At 38.7% G+C, this 16,822-nt stretch overlaps 1 protein-coding gene and 1 long non-coding RNA gene across 2 annotated transcripts; both read left to right on the top strand.

Annotated features, from left to right (window-relative positions):
• The first annotated feature begins 5,901 nt into the window (after positions 1 to 5,901).
• LOC125005226 lies at positions 5,902 to 13,474 on the top strand. Its single transcript, XM_047580403.1, has 13 exons — positions 5,902 to 6,058; positions 7,231 to 7,436; positions 7,575 to 7,712; positions 7,795 to 7,933; positions 8,042 to 8,363; positions 8,527 to 8,668; positions 8,763 to 8,906; positions 9,275 to 9,333; positions 9,917 to 10,107; positions 10,586 to 10,986; positions 11,073 to 11,172; positions 11,603 to 11,792; positions 13,035 to 13,474. Exons 1-13 carry the CDS (start codon positions 5,942 to 5,944, stop codon positions 13,169 to 13,171), a joined length of 2,286 nt encoding a protein of 761 aa, XP_047436359.1. The 5' UTR covers positions 5,902 to 5,941; the 3' UTR covers positions 13,172 to 13,474.
• A 325-nt stretch (positions 13,475 to 13,799) lies between these two features.
• On the top strand, positions 13,800 to 16,099 carry LOC125005250. The gene is made up of 4 exons (XR_007112434.1): positions 13,800 to 13,833; positions 15,064 to 15,622; positions 15,791 to 15,886; positions 16,055 to 16,099. It is a non-coding gene; the product is annotated as an uncharacterized LOC125005250 (long non-coding RNA).
• Positions 16,100 to 16,822: the final 723 nt, after the last annotated feature.

Below are 16,822 nucleotides of genomic sequence, written 5' to 3'. Positions count from 1 at the left end.
ATCTTCTAATGCCTTCCACCCTTTTGGTTTAGTGCATCTATCCAAACATCTACGACATCGATCTGTATTCTCTTCAACTTCTCTTACAATCTGTCTTTTTTCTTCTTCTCTATAGGCAGTTTTTATCTTGGCAAGAGAAGGATTCTCACTTTACAAATCTTCATCACTGTCCTCACTTTCACTCTCATTTTCACTTCCACTTTCACCTTCACTTTCATCTCTCAGTTCCATTCTTCTTCCTGTTTTGCCACCTCTTCTTTCCATTCTGGACAGTAGTCGTCTGACTGCCCGATCATATCCTCCCATGGCTTCTTCTTAATCACTCTGATCATGCTCTTCTCCAAAATCCATCCTTTTAATCCTCAATTTACCTCTGGTCTCTAAATGTGTCGTTTTCTTCTTACTTTTTGTACTTGGATACATCCTTATAGTTGTCTCTGCTTTCCCCACTTCTATAACTTGCTCAGCCTCATTCTTAATGTGGTAATTACCTTCTTGGCTAATTACTGGGAGCTGAGGATAAACCTCCCTGACCTCTATCTCCTTCTCATACGGTGGAGGTCACTGTACTGGTACCACATGTGAGAAGGGTGCATCAATCTCTGCAATTAACTTCTCTGTTGTCTTCACATTCTTTTTTATGTCATCCGCAATTTTCTCTTCACAGTCTTTCTTCATTGCCAACCATTTCTGTCCCTCCTTCTCAAACAACTGGAGAATTCCAAGCTCTGTTTGTCTCTTCTGTTTACGTCTTTCACCTTTTCTTCCCTTCTTTTCATCTACCTTATATATGGACATAAGCACTTGTATTGTTTTTATCACTTCTGTTTTTGCCCGCTACTTTTGTATATTGGTTCTAATTCTAATAGCCACTGATTTATAATAAATACTGATTTCTTTTTTCAAATATGAGTACAAAAAGTAATTTGACTTATTTTGAATATTTAGTTTGTGATTTTTAAATTGGAAATCGAATTAACTCTTATCTATTCTTTATTTTAGAGTCTAAAACCAAACTTTTAATACCAAAATGTGCACAGACCAATCCTACATAAGGTGTCCTGTCCTTTATAAATAAATAACAGTTCACTGTGGCATTGGTTCTTCTTGGTAGTCGTCTCTTATGCTGCCTGCTGGTTTCCTTCACACTGATTAAAGGTGGTTTCATGTTTGTAGAGAAGGATTCATCCTATAACAGGAGAAAGAACCCAAACACTCTTCCATGAAGAAGAAGACTAAAGAAGAATAAGGTGACTTTGTTCCACTGTCGTCTGAAGACTGATGGAGAAACATTGTGTTTCTTGAAGATGTTTTTTATCCAAGGTCTTCAGTTAAAAGATACCAGAGTGATAATGACCTGTAAAATCCTCAAAGGAGTGTCCCTTATCCTGTGTTTCCTCCTTGCTATGAAATGTATAAACTAGATAGTTTCAGAGAACCCAAGAGAACCCATAGATAGATAGATAGATCATCTTTATTCCTGTAAACAAAAGCAGCCTGTAATTTTTTGTTTGTTTAGAACGACATTGGAGAACTTCTCCTTTTCAATGCAAAAACACAAGTATATACAAAATAGTGCAAAAATGTATTATTTACAAGAGATTTGTATGGGCGAAACAGGGAGTGTAGGAGTTTGTGGATGAAGAGAAGAATCGTAATTTCTTTGTATGTCGACATGCAACGACAATAAAAGGAGCTTCTGATTCTTTTGTTGTTCACATGACCTGTGTCTTCTCAGGCTGTTGTCTGTAAGGGCCACAGAAAAAGGAAAAACAAACTGTGTAGGAGCCAAATTTATTTTTTTGTTTTGCCCCAGTCTTTGTTAACTTTCAATGGGATTATTGGTGACCTGTCTACATGTCTGACTAAACACCCCCTTTCCTCTCCTTTGTCTCGTTTGGTCATTTACAGCTCGGGTTGTTTCTCTCAGGTAGAGCGGCACCACACAGGTTTTTGATTTGTCTTATCTGACCGCTCTTGATTATTTTTCCTACTTAGTCAATTGGGGCTGTTGTAACAGTATCTCCATTTATCTCAGCAATAAATTCCTGGCATGAATGCACATAATCCTGCTCCTAGAAAGAGAAACGAAAAGCAAAATACCTATGGCTTTGTACACAACATATCTTGGAATTGTTTGTGAGTCAAATACCATTTGACTGATGTAGCTGCCTCAAATCAGCAGCATCAAACATACGAGAATAAATAAGCTTCTTATTTATTAACTGTTTATTTCCATTTATACTGTTTTTTTTTTTTTTTTTAAGTGTATTTTTTAGGCATTTAGCCTTTATTTTAAAGTCAAGTGGAGAAGGACAGGAAATGAGGAGGCAGAGATGGGGGAAAGGACATACAGGGGAGGGCGGCTGGTGCAAGAACACGTTTTGTTTTTTGTTTGTTCAAGGATTCATATTCCTTTTAGGAATCTGAAATATATTTAAACACTTATCACACTTGAAATTTAGGTCAACTAGCCATTTGTACTACCAGCCTATTGCAGGAGACAAACAACCATTCACACTCACGCCTAGGGTCAATGTAGAGTCACCAATCAGCCTCATGAGCATGTCTTTGGAGGTGGAGGGAGCCCACGCAGACACAGGGAGAACATGCAAACTCCACCCAGAAAGGCCCGAACTGGACTCAAATCCAGACCTTCTCACTGGGAGGCATCAATGCTAACCAACGAGCTGCTGTGCCGCAACCTAAGCTCCACAAATGGATATGTAGTGACTACACTCCCCATACAGGTTCACGAAGAGCTACAACAGCTTTGTATTTCTACCATACTGCACAATGTAAAAAGAAATCACCCATTTTACAGTTTCAACCCTTCACAAAACTTAAGTATACAGTAAGTGGTGGCATACATACATAAACAAAAGGGTGAATGTTTTTATCACTGACTTATTTATTTTTTATTTTTGTAAAATGCGAATCCTACCTCTGGCAGAATCACTTCATTGAGGTATATTTGCTGCTGGGACTGTCCTGGCACAGACATGATGTCATGCAGCCTGTTCACCATTTCTGGAGTCTGAAATGTTACACAAAATAAATGACTGTATTTGGCACCCAGTGTTTTGGATCACAGTTGTTTGTACAAGTTGCATATAAATGTTCGTTCTGTAAAAGTTTAATAAAAATGTAGTTAGTAGTTTGTGGTTAGTGGGGGGTGACAGGCTAAAATTTTCAACATACTATTGTTACATCCAACAGTGTATTTTGTTTTGCATATAGCTTTTGGATCCCAGGATTGAAATGGTGTAGGTAAAATCTGTTTGACAGAATCTCTCCATTTGTCCGTAAATAGATTTTTTTTTAAAGTTATTTATTTTTTTGCAACTTGGTGTGACTAGTAGTTTTAATACTTCAACTGAAAGCTATTACAACTGATAACCATCACGGTCCATTATTCATTCCTCACAATTCTGACACTTTAGATACATTTTATCTCAGAAATTTGACCTTTATGAATGACTACATGATGAGGCTGTGAAGACTGTTGTGGCGTATTTACTAGGAAATGCCCTTATTTGAGCAGTTTTTCAAAACAATTAACATTCTTTAATCCTGCAGTTAAATGATACAATAATCTGTTCATTGGCTAAAAATGAGGTTGAATTCATTTATTTATTAAAGCAACATCAACATGCACATTAAAACCCAAGAGTTCATTCAATATAGTTTGTTGGTTAAAAATAACAATGCAATTTGTTGCTTAGATTTCTTTCATTGGAAAAACGGACAACAATAAATTAACATTTTTACAGTATTTAGGTAGGAAGTTGTTGTCCCTTACCTGCCATGGTGTGACTCTGAATCTGTATGGTGTCAGGGGAACTGGTAAAGTGACTTGCCTGTTGAGGGTGGTGCTTTTATTGAAAAGGTCATTCAGAGGTCAGGATGGGTACCCACTTTAGGGTCCTACCCCCTCCCTCCCAAATTGGACTAAACCCAGGATCAGTAAAAACCTTTGAGGATTGATCTGTGTCTTCAGGTACTTCAAAAATTGTTGAGAAGTGTATCATTAACTATGTTAATGTGTATGTTTAATGAGTACTACATTGGAGGTTCTTTATTGTAGTTTTACAGACTGTTTACAAAAGTTTTACAATATATGACATTGGAAACTACACAACTCTATGAAGCTTTTGTAGATTTGATAATATGCTTTTAAAAATGTTAAGGCAGTGAACTTTGTTGTGGCAGGTAATGTCCTTATTTTTAATGTTTTCTTACACAATGAATTACTATGTTAATTGCCTAAAACGTGGGTGATTTCAATTAAAAAATTCAATCATAATTAAAATCCAGTTGATTGAAGAAGAAATTGTAATTTTACTCATTCAGTGTAGTTTGTTGTTCAAAAATAAGTTGCTAGAAATGTAAAAATACACAAAAAACAAACAAACAAAAAAACAATGCAATGTGTCGCTTTGATTTATTTCATTGAGCATTTGTTAGTACAGGATGGTAGAGATAAAAATTACATATGCAATATGCAGCAAAGATGTAAGCTTCAGTAAGGCTTTGGAATATATTGTGATGATGTCCTTTTTTGATTATCAAAGGCTTTTGTCCAGAAAAAGAGTTTGTGAACCTGAGTTTTAGAATGGGGGGAGGAGCCACCCCAAATTGACACAAGCACCTGTAATGTCTCATCTCATCTTCTGTACCGCTTAATCCTGCACTAGGGTCACGGGGGTTGCTGGAGCCTATCCCAGCTGGCATCAGGTCTCCAGTCTATCACAGGGCTAACACAGAGACAAACAACCACTCACACTCACACACACACACACCTAGGGTCAATGTAGAGTCACCAATCAGCCTAACGAGCATGTCTTTGGAGGGGGGCAGAAACCGGAGTGCACCTGTAAAGTAATAAAGCAATCTACAAAGTAGCAAGCAGTGTGCTCTGTTTTACTGTTTCTCCAGTTTGCGGTTCCCCCTTCAAAGACCAGCAGGCGTCGACCTCTGTGAGAGGACAGTGTCAAACTCACCCTTGAACTTTGTCACTACTGTCCCCTAAATTTTTGTTCTGGGACAAATTGATGGCATTACATAAGAACAATATGTATGGGACCAACATCTTTCTAGTTCAAACAAGTCTTCTCGGCTAAAAGTTAACCAAGAAGCAGTGAGGATGCTTCTCATCAGCACGAGAAATCAAAGTCATTTAACATAAGGACAACTAAACACACAAGTAAGTAAATGCTATTGCATTTAGTGCATAGAGAAGTACACCACCTAACCACCTATTCAAGATATACTGTTACATACTAATAAATAGAACAAACAAATAAGCACCTGAATGTCTTTACTACTCTTCACAATGAAGTTGTATGGATGAAATTGAGAGAAGTCGTGTTTTGACTGAAATGAAGTAAAACACAAAAGTCAACTACATTTCAAAAACAATATTTAGTTTTTTATTCGGTGCGACATTCACATAATTTAATCCCTTTCATTATTTAATTAATACTAAAGATATTAATTATTTTAATACTTGCCATACATTAAGGACAGTTCAATATGACATTCATTCATTCATTAATGTCAATTAATCGAATCTAATTCAAATTCAAAACGATGAATAAAGACGCACTTCATAAACTTTGTCAACTGCAGAAAGGGCGACGGCATATCTTGAAACAGTGGCAGTCATTGCCAGCAAGGCACGGTGCGTCAGTGTCAGTGTCAGGATTTACCCTAGTGGTCACAAGGCGTCAGTGCCACTGGAAAGATCCTGACATGTCACAGTGTGTCAGTAGGTGCCAGCGAGCGTCAGGGAGGTGTCAGTGTGCGTCACATCCAGGAGTCAAAGGGTGTCAGTGCCAGTGGAAGGATCCAGGTGTGTCTCTCCAGGTATGTATATAAGGATGCTGCAGGTGGACGTGAGCGGCAGAGACGCTGGAGACAGAGGTGAGTTTAGGTAGCCATGGCATCTTCTCTGGTCATCCTGCTTACGCTGGTCTCACTGGCTTCTGCATCTCATCACTACGGAGGAACCGTGTCCTTCGCCTACAAGGGAAGAAACCCCGATGGAACATTGATGGTGAGACACTTCTTATTTAATTTCTCTCATGAATCCCAACATTAGTTTTTACTAATTAAAGGGTTATTATTAAGGATTACAGTCCTCAAAATTATGTATTATTATTAGTATTATTATTTTGTATACTCAGATTTTGTAATTGACATCATTATAAAATAGTTCTATTTTAAAGTAAACTTGTAAATTGCTTAAGTGGCCTAAGAGATTTAATGTTATTTAGTTTATTTCATAAATGAAACACTAATATTGGGGAATGAATGTTTGTTGTAATTTTTTTTTGTAAATTCTAAATCTGAAACTACGCAAAAACTTAAGTCAATATTTTAGATAATCTTGGTTATACCTAATAAACTAAACTAATAATACAGTCCCCACATTTTTTTATTTTTAATGTTTGATTATGTATGATCCCATGTGTCTGTTTGGTTTTTCTGTTGCTGTATTAGCTCGGCTATATGAGACCACTACCTCAATATACTTCAGAGTTTAAAATAAATAAATAAATCACTCTGATGTCTTGCATTTTTTCACATTAGGATGTATTTACACAAAGTATCGGCTCGGTATCGCCAGTACCAGCCTGAATTGTCCTCAGTATTGCATCGGAAAGGAAATTACTGGTGTCACAGGTTACAGACTTTGGATTTTCTGTACACTCGGGTTCCTGAAGTAAATATAGTGAAACATGCCAGTGCGTGCTTATTCACTGTCTCCGTTAATAAACACAATGCGGTAGGGTATCACCAAAACAAACAAACAAACAAACAAACAAACAAACAACAATGCGGTGTCTATTCTGTTGCTGACCACGAGCAGCGGGAGCAGCGGTTTTTAGCGTTACGTTGACTCTAAATCCTTATTTTCCTTCTTCACTGCTGTGACCGCTAGGCTATATTTGAAGGACTAATCGCTAGACGATAAACAGTGTGTGTTTAATTCTGTATTTTTAAACGGTGTGTGGATAAGGAGTCAGAATGTCCAAACGGAAACAACCAAAATCCGTGTATCATTCGTTCTATTTTCAATTGTCAATCAAAAATCAAAAAAACAAAAAATGCCTGGTCATTGTATTCTTTGAAATTCGTTGTCAAAATGTCAGAAATCCAACGAGTTTTTTTTTTTTTTTACATTGGTGTACACTCTTAGATTTTCCTTGATCTTCCTGTCCACAGGTGGACATCCATAACAGAGCTACGTTTACTACGTGTCAGTACCCGCAGTCCACTGTTTGTTACTCTGGCAACTGTGGCTCCCTTCGCACATCACAAAGAGTCGTACTCGACAGTGGCACTAATGGTCCAGTCTCCAGCGGCCAGTGGTGTGAAACTGAACAAATTGAGAAGAGGGTCCTCTACACGGACAAACCTTTTCAAATGAGGTAGGCTTGTTCTTTAATTACATAATATAAATATTGTTGGTGCTGTTCAAAATCATCTTCATGTCAAACATGTCTCTGTTTGATGTGTTTTTTAATTAAAACATGAAGATTAATGGGACTTGTTTCCATTCATCACAGGTCGGCGAGCTGTTGCTGGGTCACAACACGTAACGGTGTTAACGATTGGCGTTTGTCTACTTTTGTGGATTTGGGGAAAAGATCTGACACCGGAGAACCAAACAGATCACCAGACACTGCCATTCTACCCCTCCTGAGGTAATCTTCCTGCATGAAATTGATATCTGATGAATTTTGAAAATGTCAGACTGTGGCATCATCTCATCTTGTGTCTCTTCAGAGTTCCTCAGAACTGCCCACGGTCATACAAGCTGATGGACTTTGACCCTGATGGCGACAGAGTCCGATGCAGATATGGAAATGACCCCAATCTAGAGTGCAGCTCATGCCACCTGCCTTCAGGCTTCCAGTTAGATGAGGTTAGTTGAACAGTTTGTTTCCTCGTTTATGATGCATCATGAGTGTACAGTATGCAGTGGCTGACTAACTGTTCACCTGTACAACTAACTGTGTTTATATATCGTTAGAACTCATGCACACTACACTATGACAACTCCACAAGTGCCGACAGCAGAGTTTTTGGACTTGAGATGGTGGTTGAGGACTTCCCACGACAACACATCACTCTGCAATACACAGATGGAACCAGTGCCACAAGGTTTCCACCACTCGCCAGGAGAAAGAGAGAAGCTACGATCACTTGGCCGATTACAACCACTGTAGCACCGTGGATGACTACAGCTATGACCCCAAGGCCAACCACTACAACAACTACAGCACCAACTACAACCTCCACATCATACCACGGGACACCTCTCAGTAGACTATCACTGCAATTCTCTTTTCTTGGTGAGTGAGATTTTTTTTTTTATTGTACTCAGAAGTACCTCCAAATATTCTTAACAAGGCATCATACAGTTCAGTTCATCTACAATGAGACTGGGAGATCTGATGTTTACCAGGCAGTAAATCCAGCAGGTACTATATTTACTTCACATCTTTTACTCTCCAGTGGACCCATCGGTTCCCTCGTGTGAGGAAGGACTCTACTTGCCAAAGTTTTTGGATCCGACACCCAGAAATGGAGCCCGGCTCGAAGCAGAGGTCAACAAAGAATTGGAGATCAGAATCAAAGCCCAAGCTTCTTACTCAACGTGAGTGAGACGACGCTTGATCAGTCAGAGCGTCATAATTTAAAACAAAATCAGCAATAATGAGCAAGTTTCCCTTGTTTTTGTTTTTATACAGATTGCAAAATATCATCATGAGCGGGCCAGCAAACCTCGCCAAGCACAAAACCACACATGATGAGTTTGTCATTAGGTGGACACCCGTCACAGACGGCCTGAACGATCATTATGCAATTTGCTTCGCTGTTGAATCCACATCAGGGTGAGCTTTGGTTTCCGTTTGTGACAGAACTGGTTTAATTCGGTTTGGAAGTCAACTGTAGCCTGGTTTGAAATGGAAAATAAATCTCTAAGCCAGATTTCAACTTAAATGAATTTGAATTATACCATTGCTATGCTTTACTTTTTATAGATCGAATGTTTACATTTTTATTGAATCATAAGAGGGCAGTTGTGTATTACTATTGAAAATATCAACCTTTTGGAGACTTTCTGCCCTCTAGTGGTCAAACGTGTATGTGTGCAGCTTTAAAATGACTAGTTTATGGGATGTAGTGGCAAAAATTACAGAGAAGCGTAAGCAAATCCTTCTCTTAAATGTTAAATAAATGTTCAACAATCCTTTTTCAGGTCCAGAGTCTATCAGTCCGAGATGAGGTGTGTTGTGGTCAGCGTCGTCAAGGAGCATGGTGAGTGTAAAGGCCTCTCTGCTGTGATGAATTGCTGAATTTAGGTGCCAAATATTGGAGGTTCATGTTAGGAAAATAAAACGAAAAGTTCTGAGATAAAGTTAAGATTTGTGTAAAAGGTCCAAGTGTGGATTTCTTTTCGGCTGAAGTATAATAACATTTAGAATTATAATTTTGTCTGTCGTTAATCATCTGAAAAAGTGTCAAATCAAAAATTTCAGTTCCTCTATTAACCACTTGAGACCACTGTGCTTAAACTTTACAGGAGAAAACATGTCAACTGTCTGTTTTCCAGCTTCACCACTAGATGCCACTAAATCCCAAAGATTATTCCTTTAAAAGTGCATCAGATCATTTTCTACCGCTAGAGGGCAGAAATTCTCCAAAACGGAAACCTGTTAAACTTATTTCCTGTAATACACAACTGCCTTCCCATGATTCATACTTGTAGTGCAGTTGAAATGAAAATATCAAATTATATATTATATATATTTTAAAAATTGATACAATTTATACACAACAATATATGCTTTATTTTTAGTACAATTCATGTTTTGTTTTAAATATAAATCTCTGCTTCCAGTGAAAGTCGATGTGATCTGCACCGAGTTCAACATGACTGTAATAGTTGACAAATCAACCTTCTCTGGACTTGACGAGGATCATCTGCGCCTCAGCGAATCCAACAACGTTGACTGTAACCTGAGCACACGTTCCAACAGCACTCACATCATCGGTACCTTCCCCCTCAATGCTTGTGGCACCCAGATCGAGGTAACCAGGGTCATTTGTTCCATCACGCAAACACCAACTGCTCAACCTCTCATCTTTCCAGCGTTTTTGCAAAAAACAAACTATTTAGTATTTAGGACATAGCCAAAGTAAATTAAATGCTGTTGATGAACATTTTGAACTCATGTCATGGTCATGGTCTTGGTTTCTTTTTAAAATCAAGACTCTGAAGTTTCTATCATTAAAGTCTGAATCTCTCTAAGTGGTTTTGTTCTGGAGGAATCAAAGTTGGCACAGAGTTAAAAAATAACAAGTTGCTGGATTCACCTGTTTTGAAATAATGTGTTGGTTGAATCCTATAATGACTTTTACCAATAAAATCAGAAGAAAATTAAATTTTGCATCGTGCAGCATTTACTCAAACACAACTCGTGTACAGAGCTCTGTCCCATAGACCACCCAGCAGCATGTTCAAGGGTTAACAGCGTGAGGACTGATTGTGGACGTTCTACATTTGCAGGAAGACGAGACAAACCTCATGTTCAAAAACTTAATCACCACATACGACAACAGCAGCCGTCTGATCACCAGGCACCACCAGCTAGAAGTGCAGTTCTACTGCTCGTACCCCAAAACGGGCAACGTGACGGCGGGCTTCACGGCGCACAGGAAGAACGTGACCGTGTGGGAAAAGGGCTTCGGCAAGTTCACGTACCAGTTTGAGTTCTATGATGACCAGACATACTTGCGCATGAAGGATGAAAACACCTACCCTCTGGAGTACGACATCGGAAGTCGGATCTACATGGAGATCGACGCCACGTCTTCAGTCAACAACACCGTGATGTTTGTGGAGTCCTGCAGCGCCGCACCATATGACATCCCCAACTACCAAAATACCTACTCCATCATTGAAAATGGGTGAGCACGAGAATACGAGAGCACCATTTGTAGATTATTTGCATTTGTGTTGGCAGGAATTAAATGTCTCTCTTTCATCTGACAAGGTGCAACGTGGACCCGACCATTCAGATCCATTCCCCTGACAAGCCGACGCAGTTTCGGTTCAGCTTGGAGGCCTTCAAGTTCATCGGCCTGCATGACCAGGTGAACGATGGGACTGTTTTATATCTCTAAATACAAGGATAAACAGATTCAACTCATTGGTTCCTTATCTGACAAACTGCAGCAAGAGTTATCCAGTCAATTTATTTACGAAATTATTTAGGAGACTGACCTTCATTTGGCATCAGGTGAGAAGGTTCTCAATTATGGTTTAATAGTGCAAGAGGTACTACTACAAAAGAGTTACTACTACTACAAGAGAGTAAAAAGGAATGCAAAAATATATCCTAGCAGTGAAGGCAGATAACAGCAGCAACGGTAAAAATGTATCGCACAGGTTAAAAACTGAGTAGAGTGAGAACTGAGATGAGTCAAAGTTTTCTAACAAACACAATTTTTAAAAACAAACACGACTGATGAGTTTCAGGTTGACAGAGCAGGCGTCCACTGACGTACGTGTGGTTGCATTTAGGTGTACATCAGCTGCTCGCTCATGATGTGCGAAGCAGGGAACTCCAACACCAGGTGCTCGAAGGGATGCATCCGCTCTACGCAGGCCAACAACCGCAGAAAGAGAGAGGCCACCATCGAGAGCACGAAGCACTTCGTTTCCCAGGGTCCTCTGCGCCTGAGGAGGTCGGCGGAAAGCAGCGGACACGAAGGTAAAAGGAAAACAGACAGAGGTTTCTCCTTTGTGTTAGAGACAAACTTATCGATCGTATCACTTTTAGAATCGATCTTCACATCAAAATACCGATACCAAGTCCCCTTTAACAAGAAATATTAAAACTTTGATGACACAGAAACTGTGATCGATTCTGAAAAAGTAAAAAATGTGAGAAAGGAGCACAGGGAGATGAGACAGACCTCTATGATGGAAGTCCGTAAATTCAGAGAGGAAAATAAATCCAGTGGTCGTCACTGGGATATCCACATAGATCATGTCAACATGCTGTAAATGGGGACTGATAGAGAATGTAGAATGAGACCTTTGGTGTCAAAGTTCTGTCAAGTTCTAAGCTGAAGATCACTCTGTCTGCTAAATGTTTTTTAAGTTCATTATGATCATGTATTTACAAAATCCGTAAATATTTATTATAGAAACAACCGCTTATACAAATAAAAATGACTAGATATTACTAAAATGTCACTAAATAACCGTTAATAAGAATGATCTTCTAATTATATAAACAATAATACATGAACTTATTCAAAATTAGTTTTGATTGTGTTCTTTTGTTAAGTTGAGATATTTCTGTTTTGTGCACCATATCAAATTTTATACAGAAAATAACAAATTGTATCTGGGTCTGAGAAATCACCTTCATCTAAGTTACCCATTACAAATGCATGACATCATACCTGTGTTAAATCCAGATCACATAACCTGCTCCAAGGTTTGTTCTTCCTCCTCTTTCTTAGTTATTTAAAATAAAGTTGTGTGAGAGTCAAGGGGGAATTATACTTATAAATAACTTTCAATTTCAATTTACTCGACTGTACATATAATATTTAGAAGAATCTTTCTGTAAAAATGCCATGTGGTGATTGGTTATAGGCGGCCATGTTGATTTCACGCCTGAAAACAGACAAAATGTGATCAACTATGATGAACTCATTAAGTCCCACAATTATATATTGAGCCTTTTAAATGTAATTTGTTCAGATTGTTTTTAACTGTGCTGTTATACAGAGGTATGAAATATATTTTTCATAATTACATTCATATAAAAGTCATCATTTTCATATATACAAGTAGACATCTAAAAGTAGCGATATCGGTATCGTTAAGGATATTAGGATACTGGTATGACTTGGAATCTGATCTAAAGTTAAAGTAGTGGTATCACACGTCCCTACTTTGGGTCTGGGAACTGACTCTGTACTTCTCTGTTTTTTTCCAGTGGTCAACCTGAACCTGAACCTGGCGTTCATGGCCGGATGTTTGCTTGCGGCTGTGGGCATGGTGTGTGGAGTGGTGGTGTACAAGACCAAGATTTCAAAGGTCAAATACCAACCTCTGTCTACGATTGAAAGTTAGACAGCAGAGTGCAGAATACACATTCATACACAACTTCTGACAACATTAACCTTCCTTGATTATTTTGTGCTTTGGATGTTTTAACATCACACACTTAAACACTTAAATTAATTTGATCTGATTTTGTTTATATGCTAAAATCTGCGAGTGCAACAACCAAAAGGACGATCAGCTAGTACTGCAGCTGCTGGGTGATGGTTCAGACATGAAGAATTGGAAGTGCTTCTTGTTATTAGGTATAACAGCTATGATTGAATAAATCTGAATCTGAATAAATGAGATATATTTTTGTCTTAGGCATAATTGTTGTCCCTTTATTTCCACCGCTACACAAACACACATTTACACCAATGATCTGTTAAATATGTTCTGATGATGAAGCACTGCACAGATATGCAGCCTAATAGTGGTCAGTTTTTCCACCAAACATAATTTTTAATGTTTATAAACCCAGCAACAGACCCCCCCCCCCCAGTTATAGATATTAAAGCATGTAAATCAGAGAAATGGGGGCGGGGCCCACGCCCATATTCTTTCCGGGTCCCCAGAATTCCTAGCTACTGTCCTGACCTGACAGGTAGTGTCCTAGTTTCAGTTCAGTTAAACATTCACCAGGATCGTGTTGCAGGTGTTTTTCTCTCCGTGTCAACCTCCGTCTGAAGGTAATGAAGCAGTTTTGAATGTTTTCTTGGTGAACATCAGCAGCAGCTCAGCTCCAACAGAAGCAGCAGAAATCTGCTGAACGTGACATTAAACTGAGTCTGAGCTGAAAGGTTAGAGTCTGGATGAGGCCTAGTATGAAACTGATCCACCATTTTCTAGAGATCATCTGTGATCACCTGACTGAGTCCTTGCTTCATAGAAATGTGATTTCAGCTGATTTTCTGTTCTTTGGAAACTGTCTCTAGAAGCTTTATCTGCTTTTAGAAGGTAAACAGGTGAAAGTAATTAAGTACTTTTACTCCAGTACTGTCAGATCAGCTTTTTTCTACAGTTCAGGGACATGGGGTCAGGTAAGCCAGGTGAGGCACCTGTTATCATGTAAAGTAATTCTACTATTTGTCCATTGGTCTGTGATATAAATGTGATTTCTGTTTGATTCCAGTCATTTCAGTCATTTTTATATCACAATCTCTGACTTTACGTATTTCCTGAGTAAATCCAAGCAGCAGCTTCACCTGGAACTGAGCCAGTGTCTCTCTAAGTCACCTGTACGGCCTCGGTCCATTTACTGGGATCTTTTCTCTGCATGAAAGATAAAAATAGAAGATTGGAATAAATCTAAGCTTAAAACATTCTCAGAGTTAGACCTTCAGTCTAAACATGAAGTGGTGAATGATGGAAGATATTTAGTTGAACAGTCTGAACTAAAATGGATCGAATCATCAGAATATTACTGGATATAATATAGATTTGATTCGGTTTGAGTTGTTGGTTCTTCTCACTGGTTCTCTCATGTTGAATGAACTCTTTCTCTCTCTTAACCGCTATAGATGTGACATTGTTCCTTTGTCCAGATATGAACCTTAGACCTATATGTGTGGAAAGAAGCTCATTAGAGATGTGAAACGTAACCAGTCAGTGTGGAAGCAGCCAGTTGAATGAATGAATTGAAGCTGTTCCATTGGGTTCATAATTGTAAATCTGAGCCTCACCACACGTCACTGATCCAGTTTCAACATCTCCAGGATCTGAAGACTGCTCCACATTTCACATTTGACTCTAGAATGCAGCGCATTGTGCAGTCACTTTAATCCCTTCATTACATGTCGATATTAAGGTAATAATGATATATTAATAATGATACAAGCTTAAATCTATTGAATCCTGTAAAATGTGCTCTTATTGTGAAAATCTGCCTCCTCCCTCCTTCCTGTCCTCCTCCATCACAGGTGCAGCCCTGACTGGTTCCAGGAAGTATCTCACCTGAGTCTCTAGTGTCCAGGTGTGGAGTGGAGACTTTTCTTCTTCTTCTTCTTCTTCTTCTTCTTCTTCTTCTTCTTCTTCTTCTTCTTCTTCTTCTTCTTCTTCTTCTTCTTCTTCAGCTCTTTGAATAAACGCTGAGTCTGGTTTGTCTTAGGGTTAGGGTTCACTAACTGTTTCTCTCATGTTTGGAGAAGATGTTCACTACAGAGTTTGGATCACAGCAGCTTTATGTGACAGAATCAGAGCCAATCAGTGGAGGATCAGCTGATGTTTTTACAGCACAAATGATTCCAGTTCATGTTCAGATGAATGATTTGTGTTTCCTCTGCACATGAAGGTAGAAAGTTGATGTGGATTCAGCAGCATGGACCAGAGGGAGGACAAAGAGGAGGGAGTCAGACGTCTGCAGGATGGGTTGACTGGTTTCAGTCATTCATTTGACCCCAGCTGTGTTTCCCTCAGGAGTGATCGGTCACATGATCGCTGGATTCATTTTAAAGGACATCAACCCTCTGCTCCTGAGAGGTGAAATGTTTCCTCCGTGTTTCTGATTCATGTTTAAACTGTTATTGATCCAGAGAAATTTTATTAACCAGTTTATTTCTCTTCAGTTTCATTAATCTCATGTAAATGTGTTACATCTGCAAGCTGTCCAGTCTAACCAGACCTGAACTGATTCTTCTTCTCCAACAGGATCAGTCCAGACCCCAGCTGTGTTTCCCTCAAGAGTGATCGGTCCAATGATCGCTGGATTCATTTTAAAGGACATCAACCTTCTGCTCCTGAGAGGTGAAATGTTTCCTCTGTGTTTCTGATTCATGTTTAAACTGTTATTGATCCAGAGAAATTTTATTAACCAGTTTATTTCTCTTCAGTTTCATTAATCTCGTGTAAATGTGCTACATCTGGAAGCTGTCCAGTCTAACCAGACCTGAACTGATTCTTCTTCTCTAACAGGATCAGTCCAGATCCCAGCTGTGTTTCCCTCAACAGTGATAAGTCACATGATCGTCACATTGATTTTAAAGGACATCAACCCTCTGCTCATGAGAGGTAAACCAGTATCCAGCTTCACCCATGAGTCAGAGGAGACTAGCTCCTTTCTACAGTTTCCACTTTAACCTGTGGAGGTTGATTTGAGAAGCAGGCTTTGGATCATAGGACACTGGTTTGAATGGTAACTGACAGGTAGAACATGTGTGTGGGGGGAGTGAAGAAGCCATATCCATGGCTGCAGTAGCTATGAGGACGCTGTCTGTTAGTTATTGAACATATTATTCTGTCAGTTTGAGGTTACTGAAGTTATTACAACATCAGTTACTATTTCTAATATTTCTATTGCTATTTAAAATGTTCCAACTACAAAATAAATCCTGAATTGAAATTGATCAGAATTAAATGTTTATGTCAACCATAGACTGTATATAAAAGAACCAGTTGATTGAGTCTTGACAAGTAGTTGAAAATGATCAAGTTGTGATTGGCTTAAATGGTGCTTAAATAAATAATATGAAATAAACAATCAGAAATTATTGTTCAATGAAAAAAGCCGAAGCAGTCAGTATGGTGAAAAACAACTTTCTCTCTTACATGTGGCTGCAGTAGAATTAATAACTGTCTTTTTTCTCCAAGCGTTTTTTCCAATAGGTTTACGCAATTTTGTTTTGTTTTAATACTGAATGAAATGGACTTGTAATCTTTGTCCTTTTTTTGTGGAAGTTGTCA

The sequence above is a fragment of the Mugil cephalus genome, chromosome 3 (genome assembly GCF_022458985.1).
Source record: "Mugil cephalus isolate CIBA_MC_2020 chromosome 3, CIBA_Mcephalus_1.1, whole genome shotgun sequence".
Classification (NCBI taxonomy): Eukaryota; Metazoa; Chordata; class Actinopteri; order Mugiliformes; family Mugilidae; genus Mugil; species Mugil cephalus.
The sequence above is the reverse complement of the archived record's forward strand: the minus strand, read 5'-3'. Positions and strand labels throughout refer to the sequence as shown.

Coding starts and splice junctions, on each gene's coding strand:
- LOC125005226 (XM_047580403.1), top strand. CDS start 5,942: ATGGCATCTTCTCTGGTCATCCTGCTTACGCTGGTCTCACTGGCTTCT. Junction 8,669..8,762: donor GCCCAAGCTTCTTACTCAAC/GTGAGTGAGACG, acceptor GTTTTTATACAG/ATTGCAAAATATCATCATGA. Junction 9,334..9,916: donor CAGCGTCGTCAAGGAGCATG/GTGAGTGTAAAG, acceptor CTCTGCTTCCAG/TGAAAGTCGATGTGATCTGC.